The following is a 13373-nucleotide window of genomic DNA, read 5'->3' on the forward strand; positions in this document are numbered from 1 at the left end:
GTACACAATCTTAGCTTTTTACTATACTTAATATTATATATGTTCCACATTATTATAGATTTTAATGTATTCATTATTTCTCTAATTGTATAAAAACATCTTTATCTTTATTATTTGGGCACTGGCATTTTGATTTTTTTCAGTAAACAATTAATGTTTGGGAAGACATTTAGTTCCATGTGCAACTGTGTAATCATTTTTGTATGCAATGTAAGTTAACCAAAATGACCCTGGGAGCAAAAGCACAGATGCAAGCACAAATTAGTTCTACTCTGATGTAATATTCACCAAATTATTCACAGTAGCATAGCTTGAATAAAGTATTTGGTCACAAAAGCAAAACATTCCTTTATTATGATCTCTCAAATCTGTGCATGGAATTTTCATCCTCTGGTTGGTCATTTTTTAATCCGGATACACAATCGATGACCATGGGTTTTTACTGCTGCGAAAATGTAGGCACTTCTGTGTCACAGAATAGTGTGGTTAAACCATGACATCTATGAACCTTTGAATTGTCTTTGGTTTCCTGTAGATGCTCCAGTTTTCTCCTATACTGTATGTTCCTGTTTAATGAGTCTTTCTTTACTTTGAATGGAGCATGTCTGTCTTCGTGTGTGATCAATGTGACTGACTAGAGCAGGTGTGTCAAACTCAAGGCCCTGGGGCCAAATCCGGTCACAAGAATCATTGTGTGAATGAAACTCAACAATATTTGCAGGGCTCACCGTTTTCCCAGTGCCCTTGTTAAATGATTTCAGTCATTTTTAATGTTAAACTGTTGAAAGAAACTCAATTTTCCTCTAATTATTCCATAACATTTCTCTTCATTAAATAGTAATTGGTCACAAAATCAAGGTCATTTAAAGTAAAAATCCTGTTATGACTGATATCGAGTAGAGCTGGGCGATTTTGCCTAAAAAAAAAAATCTCAGATTTTTCAAAGAAAAATTTGAGTTTGAGTTGATTTTCTTTTTTCAATGCACTTAAAAATTTACTGCAGACAGCAGATATATTGTCAAAAGTACAACTTTATTGCTGTGATTTTCCTCTAGAGTTAAAATGCACAGAACAATCCCAAAAGAAAAAGTAAATGAGATTCTGTCATTCAACAATTTCAAACTTTAACCCAGGTTTAAGCAAAAGTGTGACAGCTACTTCACAGTAGCTTGGATTTTTTGATTAAGAAATCAGATCACTACATTATACATAACAGTACAAATAAAAATAATAAACTCTTCTCTTAGCATCACAGCATAGTGCAAATAAAAAATTAAACATGCCTGTGGCACACATATATATAGCCTACTCAAAAGGTAAACACATGTAAACGAAGATGGGTAACCCACAACGACGCAATGTGAAAAAGACCAAAAAAACTGTGGTGGGACAAAAGAGGAATAAAAAAAATTCCGAATTTGCAAAATAAAAATAGTTTGTATCTACAAATTTGATAAATCATTTTAATTGCTTTTTTGCCGAGCCCTAATATCTATAGCTTATTGCTTGGATATTGTCGGTTTCTTACGTATTTTGTATTTTAAGTATACATGGAAGTGCAAACTATGGCGCAATATTGTGGAAATTACTTGTTTTCGTGCACAAAATCTGTTTCCCATGTGAGATCAAACTGCTCCGTATTTGGCCCCTGAACTACAATGAGTTTGACACCACTGGACGTTATGATAAGAATACATAAATTCTGTGTGCTGCCCATTTATTAGTAATTAGATTACAAGCGTGGCATGTTTTTATTGTACAGCTACAGCTTTATCTCAGTATAGGACCACAGCTTCATCAAACTAATTTCTACTAAACTATGCATTAACAGTATTTACTAAAGTGAAGTGCTTCCCAGTATGAAACATTGTCCCAGTGCAGCTGGCAGGTCGGTGCATCACTGAAGGGTCAATAGTAATTTGATGGCAGTTGTTGAAAGGGAGAACTCTTCACATCCACTTTCCCCTCCGTTTGCCTGACAGTTGAGTGGGGATTCGATCCGACAGCCCTCTGATTGCAGGCTCATTCTCTCGCTGTCAGGATTTTGCCAGTCGACTGCCTTTTGTTACTGCTGTCACTTTTAAGCCTTTTGACAAAACTACCTCACTGCCAACTGCCGTTAGTTTCAGCCGCTGCTATTCACAACGCATCGCTATTGATCAGGTTGAATGTCAGCTGGTAAGAAAAGATTTCCGTTTCATAAGTTTAGATGTGGACCACGAGTAGTTTCAAATACAAATGCTTAGGTTTTGTTTTTCTCCTGTGCCTGCCTTTCTCCGCCGACTCCTTAATCTATTCATGAGCCATCTGCTCGGGCAAGGGTTGTGTCAGACACAAGGTGATGTTTCTCTCTCTGGTCATTGTCTTTGTCTGGCATTGACGTTTCATATCACCTAGAGGAAGAACTCCAGCTTGATTCTCCACTTGGTCATGTCCTACATAACCTGTTTGATCTGATGTTTGCATCTTTATTTAAGAACACAACATCTGGTTCATCAATTTTGCAAGGACGTGCACAAGTCTGTTTTTGCATACTCGTTAGTGCGCCAACACTTGTTTGGTGGCAAGGGAAGCGATTTACTTGGATGTAGAAGAGAATGTAACTTTATTCATCTAGGGCAGGGGTCACCAACACGGTGCCCGCGGGCACCAGGTAGCCCGCATGGACCATTGTGAGGTGCCCTCAGGAGCTCTAGTCATCAATGAGCTCCTTCTGAAACTGATTTCCTTTACAGGACTCAAACTCACAAACATAAATACAGATGACAGATATAATTATTACTTTGTAGAGTTAAATACTGCTAATAAAGATTCTTAAAGATTTTCACTGAAACATTGGGGCAAATGTTTTTAAGTCTTGCAGAGATTTGTTGCATGGTCAGTGGTATGTTATATATTTTGTAAAATATGATACGATTGTTACATTTTACATGTTTGACGATTAGTTGAAATGTGTTTGTTAGTGGCTAGTAAAATAGGAACATCTCGAAAATTAAACAATTGCATAAATTAGGAGAAATGTTTTATGTTGAAACATCAACATTTGCTACCATAGTTGAGTTACTTCTAGCCTTTCTTATCCTTTCTTATCTTACCTTCTAGTTACAGTGAAACTGTGAAATTTTAGTATTTAAGAAGTGCTTTTCTAACTAGTGGCCCTTCCGGCTACTGTATACAGTTCCTATGAAGTAGCTCACAGTTTCAGAAAGGTTGGAGACCACTGATCTAGGATATTACAGTAGGTTGTAATAGAAACAAGTAAATTGTAAAAGAAACAGACAAACAAGCATTGATATACAGAACAAAAAAACAGCTGGTTCTGTTACAAAGATTTAGATTTGGCATTTTTTTACATTTCAAGCAAAGATAGGCAGTAAATTTACAGAAGTTAGGAAAGCTTTAAACTTAAAATGGTATTAACAGCTTCAAAGTGAGTGGGGAAAGGAAAAAAAAAACATTTAATGTAAATACAGTGGCAAAAAAAATATGTCAAGATGGCCTTTTGATTCCAACCCCTCTCATATAAAATCCCTTCACCAAACCAATCCCACAGCAATTCTACAGCTCTCATGAAAGTCCACTTGCTCTCTGTATAAAACTTTTTACAAGTTTCTGAAAAAAAGAGTGGTTCAAAGCGAACTTAAATGGAATCTTCCCTGCTCTGCCATGACGGCTTCACTTTAGGCCACTGTCATTCTCACTTTTCCAGTAGTGTTATTTTTATTTTTTTTAAACTCTAGAGAAATGAGGACAGTTTTTGCTTGAAACTCAACAAAGTTTGTAACCACCTGATGAAAAGAGAACACATGTGATTGCATGGATTGACCCGTGTCTCTTATTCATTGATGCTTCTGACTCATTCCTCTCCTCAGAGAGAAGTAAAGTCAGGCTGCCAGTATCACATAATGTGGGTGTGCACAATGATAACAACCTTTGTTTTTCTCCCTAAGAAAGAATGCTGAGAATGACATTGAGCTTGTGAACTAAATGTGTGATCAATTTTCTATTGTTTAAAATATTACTCACATTTGTACTTAATAGAAAGACAAACAAAAGCCTTTGTTTGAAATTAAGTGTTTTTCAGTTTTAGGTATATGGATATTGGAAATTACAGTATTTTCAGAGTGATTAGTAAATGCTTATTTTTCATATTGTTTACTTGGTAAATATATGTTAACATACTACTAATTGATGCAAAGGCTGTTTTTTTAATCGTTACATTTGTAACAAGAGCACTCAGGAAGTGCAAACCACCACCAAACACCAAATATTATCTTTGGAAGATATTGACAGTTATCTGGATCAGTGATCCTGATCATGATAACATTATCATTCACACTTTGAAGGCTTTTAAGTAATTTCAATCCCCATTATTACACTACAGTGGGTCCAAATAATATTAATAATAATGGCTTTGATTTTTTTAGCGCTTTTTTCAAAGAAACTCAAAGCGCATACAGAAACCATTATTCATTCACACCAGTCACTCACACAGTCATATCGGTGGTGGTAAGCTACAATGTAGCCACAGCTGCCCTGGGGCATACTGCCAGAAGCGCGGTTGCCCTTTCACGCCTACGGCCCCTCTGACCACCACCACCATTCATGCACAGTTCATACCCATTTATACGAGGCAATGTGGGTAAAGTGCCTTGCCCAAGGACAGAACAACAATGACTTGGATTGAGCAAGATTCAAACCCCCAACCCTTCGGTTACTGGACGACCCACTCTACCACTGAGCCACGGTCGCCCCAAATGTAAGGGCATCCCTATTTTATGAAAAATCGCAATGAAAAGCGCAATCGTGAGCCAATCTGGATGAAACTAGTTAAGGTACAGTAATTGAGGAACCAACCCAACATAACAAATTTCATATAGGTTGACTAATCATGAACCGAGATATGAATTTGTAAAATATTGCCAATAATGAGAGACAGGGAGTTTTTGATTTGTGAAACTTATCCAAAATCAGTAGATTGATCCGGATCCCCTCCAAAATTTAGCGCAATCTTCCATGGCCTAAGATCTACTTTTGGATAAAATTTTGTCTAAATCTGTTTTGTACCTTTGATGTTTGACTGCAAACAAATAAAAAAAAAAACACAAACGCTGGTGAAAATATTACCTCCATGGCGGAGGTCATAATAAAAGATTGAGTCTTCGAGAACAATTGATTTTAGACATACATCTGAGATTAAACTTTATATTACTGTTTGTTTTAAAAAAAACCCAACTCATCCAACCGTGAAAATATTTTGTACATGTACATCAAAAAGTTGATTACTTTTCATCTTGAGTATTAGTTAACATTATTATCTCAGGAAGTGATAAGTTATTTGAGCTAAAACAATAACTCAAAACCTTGAGTGTTTTCCCCCCAGAAAAGTGGATTATTTTGCAAGAAAGCTCCCTTCAGTAAACTTTGAGAACCATACATATTGTCCCACAGAAAGTCACTTTGCGTTGCATTGATATAATACCATACCATACCATTCCCCAGGTTTTCTCATTTCAACTGATGTAGATGAAATGTATGTATGCAGAAAGGGAGTCGCATCTGATGCAGGACCTTAGTGTCAAGAATCACGACCACCACATTGAATGCAGGCCTGCCTGTGAGCAACACAATGTATAATTTCGAAAGAAGGCCAGAGGTACGTGTAGAGTGCAACAGTGATTCATCTTTGACACGGACATCACGTTCACTTTGAGCCGAGGGAATCAGACTCTCATGTTAGCTGTCTCGGCCCAATCCCTCGCCCTTCAAAGTAAAGTCACCGTGATGAATCGAAGCCCCTCTTACATATGCTGTCCCAACATACCCTCCGTGCTCACTGCTGACTCTGAACCATCAGAAATCATTTGATACCGTGTTATAATTTTACAATGAGACAAAAGACGAGAATGATTTCACACTGCAATCACGCCAGCCATTCTATGAATGAAGAGCCTGGCAGAATGACACAATCAAGAGAAACTGCCTTCACCCACTCGTGGAACATTGAAGGGCATTGCCGTTTCCATTAGCTACTCATGGCGCTGTTGCCCATAACTAAAGTTTCTTTTTGCTGGTAATTTTTTCCTATTCTCAATTCCCTTTAACATCCTTTTGACCACAGTCCCTAGAATCTTGTGGTTTGTACGAGCCTGTTCAATTCAGGTTGGCTTGGTACTTTGTGGATATTACAGGTTCTCTTCAGGCAAAGGTCAGATCATTTAGTTGGTTATAGAACTACATTTAGTATTTCTCTGCAAAGAAATGGAGTCCTGTCTAATGTTACCACAGCTTGGACAAAGTATCACCTTAAAAAGTCACTAAACCCCAAAGTTTTGGTTGATGTGTTTTTTCTTGGCTGGAAAATCAAATGATGCTTTGATTATGAACGTTTCTCCTGTAAGATTAAATATATGCTTGTCCTCAGTTTATAATATACAATCTCCAAAGATAAATCTATGCTATGCTCAGTACCTACTCAATATTCACTATACATCTGTATCCGCTATTTTCTCAAACCACCCTACGAGGATAATAGGAGGGGCGGGGCCAAAAGTAGTCGTTTGTGATTTAAGAAGCCACCAAAACATCACAAACCACCATTCTCAGCCAATAGCAACATTTTACAAGAGAATATGCCACCATGAAATACTTTGACTAAATTGTCAAGAGTTGGACTACAATCAATCAACAACTTACTACTGAAATACGTTTGTTTTTAGCAGATACAAGTAGTTTTGGTGTCTATTTACTCTTCAAGTAGGCTCTGTAAATAGTGGTGAATGATGGGTTTTATTATAGGTCACAAAGCCTTAACTTCAAAATGTATTGTTATTAACAGCCACACACAACAAAAGTTTAGTATTCCTTGCATTTGCCTTGCTAAAAATAATGCAGAATCATAGGAATAAAAATGCAGCTTCACAACTGAAAGATAATCAAATAAAGGAAACATAAGGAACTGGAGACTGGCCAAAGGAGACATAAGGCATCGCACCCAGTGTAGAGCCACTAAACTACAATAAGACAAAATGAAACTTGTGCCCACCTTCCTCTCTTTTTCTCAGTCTGTTCCTCCACATTCCCCTCTCTGTCTTCCTAATTGCTGATTTGAATCAGGTGTTTAGCTGAAAGAGGAGGGGCAGGTAAAGCAGGAGAAGAAGCACCAACCGTAACAGAGACTTTTGTTTTAATAAAAGCTGTTGAAACCAACTCTGTTAGACAAGCTACAGAACATTTGTGTAACATTGTAATTTCATTTCACTTTTTGTTGTCAGGCCTGCACAAGATTTTCATCCCTTTCATGCAAAGAACATCTACAGAGCACATGGCATAAGATAAGAAAATAAAAAATGTGAATTTATTGTGGCCATGAAATAGTGTTTGGTGTGTATGTCCGAGCTAAAGAAAAACAAGTACCACATGCATGCAAAATAATAATTCTTAGCAATAAAATAACTATAGAGCAAACGGGTTCTTAATGTTTTGTTGACATGCCTCTCTCTAATCATGGTTCTTTATGTCTTAGTAGACATTTTGAAACTAGTCGTCATACTATACTATCATTGTGTATCTTAAACCTGCCTTAAACCTTAGAGAAGTTGGCTCGATTAGCTTACTCAGCAATCCAAGAATGATATTACGAACAATAATCACAATTTCGTGTTCACGTTATTTTCATTTAGTGGCCGCAAATTAGTATTTCATGCCCACAAATTAATATTTTGTGGGCACAAATTAATGTTTCATGTGCAAGTCAAGGCTAATTTATGGTCACATTTTAATTTTAACTGATTTTTTTTTTACCATGTCATGCCTGGAGCTCTGTAAACAACATAAATTAAAAAAAGAACAAAAAAAAAAACCTAACTTGCTGGACATGTAAAACCATCACTTGTGTAAATAATACACAATTTTTTTTTTTAATGTTTTTAGGGTGAAAGTAGCAGGTTCTCATCAGATTGTATCCCTTGGTAAGGCCTTCAGAAGGATACAGATGATGTTCATGAGCAGAAAAATGATATTGCGAGGAATTGATGACATTGTGCCGTCACTCAATCGATGGTAACAAAGACAAGACCTATTATGTCACGAAATGCGGGAAAACTGGGTTTGACATTCAGTGCTTGGGTGAGAACCATTTGTTAATTAATGGACACCAACGGCGTTAAAGCATTGGGTGCAATAAAAAAAAATGCTATTGTTAGGCAAGGCTGAGAGAAAAGTGCTGCGATGCAGAAAGAGTGGGTAGTCTTGACAGCTTTCTGGTGGCAGTCCTGATGGTTGAGTGGGGAGATTGGAAGGAAAGTGCAGCAGCGGGCTGCTGTCAGGCCACACCAGAGCTCTGTTTAACAAGGTCCAGAAGATGAGCTGTACCGCAACACATTGCAGGGGGAATGAGAGAAAGCTGAGTGAGAGTGGTGGGAGGGGAGAAGGGAGGGCTTAAGGGAGCTAATGCATTTTACACCGTCTCACTACCTGTCATGCCTCCGAGCCAAAGATTCCTCACATGTGAAAGTAAGCAGAGATTGGAAAACCTCAGTAAAACAGAATCTGAGGAGATTTAGAGTGGTACCTGCCATTATAGGAGGGTTTTTGACACAAAAAGATTTTGCAGCTAATTTCAGTTATGATTGCCTTTCTGTATCCAGCTCTTCTGAACCATGGCACAAGAAGAAATTATTAATGTGAGCAAATGGGGAATATGGCTTATTTTAAACACAAATGCCTTTAGGGCAAACACATACAAGGATCTCCACAGGCTGTAATATGATACCAAAGCATCTTCATGCTGCTGTTAGGGCTTTCTGCAGCAAGCTCTCTGCAAGACTCTCTTCACATTGGCTTCAGGCATCAATCTATTTGCTTTGCCTGAAAGCTTATCTTATTTCCCCAGTTTAGATGCCCGCCACAGGACTGATAAAGATTAGTTATGTGTGTTAGACAATGCTATTTCTTTAAAAACCCACAATTTCTGTTGAAAACAAAAATCTCTACATCTTGAAATGTGACTCAATGAAGATTCTTTATAATATTTTTTGTAAAATCACTATTAACCGATTCCGATTAACCTCAAATATATTTCAATCTGACCCCAGGGATATTTGTGTTACATTACAATTAATAGCTCGCCCATCGTGTTGTTACAGTAAATACTTCCGCCCCTTGTGTTGCGTTACAGTAATTAGCTCCACCCCTTGTGTTACGTTACAATAAATAGCTCCGCCCCTTGTGTTACATTACAATAAATAGCTCTGCCCCTTATGTTACGTAACATTAATAGCTCCGCCCCTTGTGTTATGTTACAATTCTTTGCTCCGCCCCTTGTGTTACATTACAGTAATTAGCTCTGCCCCTTGTGTTACATTACAGTAATTAGCTCCGTCCCTTGTATTACTTTACAATTCTTAACTCCGCCCCTTGTGTTTTGTTACAATTATTAACTACGCCGCTTGTGTTACATTACAGTAAATAGCTCCGCCCCTTATGATACGTTACACAAATGAACTCCGCCCCTTATGTTATGTAACAATTAATAACTCCGCCCCTTGTGTTACGTTACAATTATTAACTACGCCGCTTGTGTTACATTACAATAAATAGCTCTGCCCCTTATGTTACGTTACACAAATGAACTCCGCCCCTTATGTTATGTAACAATTAATAGCTCCGCCCCTTGTGTTATGTAAAATTCTTAGCTCCACCCCTTGTGTTCCGTTACAATTCTTAACTCCGCCCCTTGTGTTATATTACAATAAAAGCTCCGCCCCTTATGTTGCGTTACACAAATTAACTCTGCCCCTTGTTATGTAACAATTAATAACTCCGCCCCTTGTGTTACGTTACAATAAATAGCTCCGCCCCTTGTGTTACATTACAATAAATAGCTCTGCCCCTTATGTTACGTAACATTAATAGCTCCGCCCCTTGTGTTATGTTACAATTCTTTGCTCCACCCCTTGTGTTACATTACAGTAATTAGCTCTGCCCCTTGTGTTACATTACAGTAATTAGCTCCGTCCCTTGTATTACTTTACAATTCTTAACTCCGCCCCTTGTGTTTTGTTACAATTATTAACTACGCCGCTTGTGTTACATTACAGTAAATAGCTCCGCCCCTTATGATACGTTACACAAATGAACTCCGCCACTTATGTTATGTAACAATTAATAACTCCGCCCCTTGTGTTACGTTACAATTATTAACTACGCCGCTTGTGTTACATTACAATAAATAGCTCTGCCCCTTATGTTACGTTACACAAATGAACTCCGCCCCTTATGTTATGTAACAATTAATAGCTCCGCCCCTTGTGTTATGTAAAATTCTTAGCTCCACCCCTTGTGTTCCGTTACAATTCTTAACTCCGCCCCTTGTGTTATATTACAATAAAAAGCTCCGCCCCTTATGTTGCGTTACACAAATTAACTCTGCCCCTTGTTATGTAACAATTAATAACTCCGCCCCTTGTGTTGCGTTACAGTATTTAGCTCCGCCCCTTGTGTTATATTACAATTCTTAGCTTCGCCCATTGTGTTATGTTACAGTAATTACCTCCGCCCCTTGTGTTGCGTTATAGTAATTAGCTCCACCCCTTGTGTTACATTACATTCTTTAGCTCCACCCCTTGTGTTACGTTACAATTCTTAGCTCCGCCCCTCATGTTACGTTACAGTAATTAGCTCTGCCCCTTGTGTTATGTAACAGTAATTAGCTCCGGCAAAAAAAAGTATTCTTTTCTGTATTGAGGCTCAGATCAGTCATTATTTTAAATATAATGAATGAATGTTGATAAAATGGCTCTTGGATCAGACAACCATATTTTTATGGCCCCCATTGTGATTGAAGTTGCTCATCTCTGTACTCCAGGATACCAGTATGTACCATTCCCTGCACCCTGGGTCTAATGTAGATTAAATATGATGCACTTGGCTAATCCTTTGCGGCTAACCTCTTGTAGAAGTGGTAGCCTGGTGCTCAGAGAACAGGGTTGGAGGATCCAGTTTCAAATTCAGGCGTGAGCGAGTTCATCGCCACCACTATGGGTCCCCAAGAAAGACCCTTAACCCCAAAAATGTTCCTTGCTCTACAGCAGAAATTAGGGGTTAAGACAGTAAAACACTATTGTGAGTGATGGCCAATAATACGAAAATATTACGAAAATAATAACATTATTAGTTCTAGTGAATTTACATTGATCTTTTGTTTTGTGTGTTTGCAGGGGGCCGTCTCCTTTTCCTGGTGATGTGGCTGAACCTTGTGCCTCAAACTGACAGCTGCCCAGCCAAGTGTGTGTGTTACAGTGAGCCCAGGCCAACTGTTGCCTGCCAACAGCAAGGACTGTTTTCTATCCCTACTGATATACCAGTACGGAGCCAACGGATATTCCTCCAGAGCAACAAACTGACAGTGGTCAAGTCTACCAGCTTCAGTTCTTGCCACAATCTCACTGTCCTCTGGCTCTACTCCAACAACATCAGTTACCTGGAAGCAGGCGCGTTCTCCGGCTTAGAAAAACTGGAGGAACTGGACATTGGCGATAACAGCAACCTTCGCACGATTAGCTCTTCAGCTTTTCAAGGCTTAACCAAGTTACACACCCTTCACTTGCACAGGTGTGGCCTGTCAGAGCTCCCTGTTAAGGTTTTCAGAGGAATGTTCTCTTTACAATACCTTTACCTGCAGGATAATTACATCCTAACCCTGCACGAGGACACTTTTCTGGACCTTGCCAACCTTACCTATCTTTACCTGCACAATAACAAAATTAAGATCGTAACCAACAACATGTTCCGGGGCTTAATTAATCTAGACCGACTGCTGCTACATCAGAATCGGGTCATTTTTGTCCAACCCAGAGCTTTTAGTGACCTTGGCAAACTGAAGTCTTTGTTTTTGTTCTTTAACAATCTTACTGTCTTGACGGGGGAGACCATGGATCCTCTGGTTTCCCTCCAGTATCTGCGCTTAAATGGAAATCAATGGATTTGCGACTGCCGAGCAAGGACTTTATGGGACTGGTTTAAACGATTTAAAGGTTCCAGCTCCGAGTTGGAATGCTACGTTCCAGAGTTCTTGGCAGGTAAAGACCTAAAACGGCTAAAAAGTGAAGACTTGGAGGGATGTGTGGAAACATCTCAAACACAAACTAATATCTTTAGCTCCAAGGGACAGTCTGGAAAGTTTCTGTCAACCGAAAGCCCATTTGGGGTCAGTATTCCGAGATGTTGCCTTGGAGAAAATGACAAGTCATCCATCCTGTCGGGGAAAAGCCGCCAAATTACCAACAACCCTCTTAAAGAAAAGGAGAATATCTCCAAGACTAAGTACAAGGACCATGAACGAACAAAAAACGAGACCCAGCACAAGCAAAATGATGGACCTTTGGGAACATTAAGCAACACTAATGACAAATCATTGGAAAATTTAAGCCCTGACCTTATAGACAGTTTGGAATCCTCTACAGCTTCAAACAAAAAGAAAAAGAAGTGTTCAAAAAAGCCAAAATCAGATAACCACTGCATCAGGAGTCGGGGATTCGCTTTGAAAGTAATGACCTTTCTTTTCATTCCCACGACCTGGCTATCTTTAGCCTTGTCTTAGGATTCCTGATCCAACTAAACACAGAACTCAAGAATGTTGATGCTGATGACAAAGATACAAAAGATACAGCGACATCAACAAAAAGAAGTGACAGGAAAGTGAAAAGTCACTTGGGCCCTATTGTTGCAAAGGACAAACAATAATGAAGAGGATAGAGAACATTCAAACGAAATGGATGCCTTTACAGAACACTATAAATCTAATGTAAATAATGAATTAGTGCCCAAAATTGTTTGTTCTCTCTGTACTCAACTGTACTTTGTCCAAGCTACACTTTGGAGATTCCTCTCATTTTTTTCCCTCGAAAGCTTTTACTGCTTAGACAGACCACTGGAAGAATTAAAAAAAAAAAAAAAAAGGGAGCGAGGGAGTGAAAACGAGAAAGACGCACAGCAGGAAATCAGTCATAGAATGCACACAATGAATGTTTTGGCAGTTCAACGAAAACGAACAATCTCTTCCTCATTATTTATTCAGTCATGCATTCGTTGGGTAACGTTTGGTTTATTTTTTTACGTTGATGAGAGAAAATGTTGGGCGCTGATTTTTGTTTTATTTTCATGTGAAAGAGACTCTATGGAAAGCATTTACCAAAATGCTAAGTTTGTTCATTGGGATTGCAATGGAACCATAGATATGCATTTTATTTTACTTGTGTACAAGTATGAATATATTATGAATAAAAGTTCCTATTTCTTAAGACTTGTTAAGATGTTTATTCTTTCCCCTCATTATACATTTATAACAATAGTATCTATAGTTTATGGTTTTA

At 38.4% G+C, this 13373-nt stretch overlaps 1 protein-coding gene across 1 annotated transcript in view; it reads left to right on the forward strand.

Annotated features, from left to right (window-relative positions):
* The window catches only part of rtn4r (reticulon 4 receptor), a 73950-nt gene extending 60961 nt beyond the window's left edge, over window positions 1-12989 (forward strand). Inside the window, exon 2 of the mRNA XM_028458586.1 lies at window positions 11220-12989. Coding sequence (XP_028314387.1) covers window positions 11220-12601 — 1382 coding nt within the window. The 3' untranslated portion in view covers window positions 12602-12989. The remainder of the gene's footprint in view (window positions 1-11219) is intronic.
* Window positions 12990-13373: the final 384 nt, after the last annotated feature.

This window comes from Gouania willdenowi, chromosome 9 (assembly GCF_900634775.1).
Source record: "Gouania willdenowi chromosome 9, fGouWil2.1, whole genome shotgun sequence".
Taxonomy (NCBI): domain Eukaryota; kingdom Metazoa; phylum Chordata; class Actinopteri; order Blenniiformes; family Gobiesocidae; genus Gouania; species Gouania willdenowi.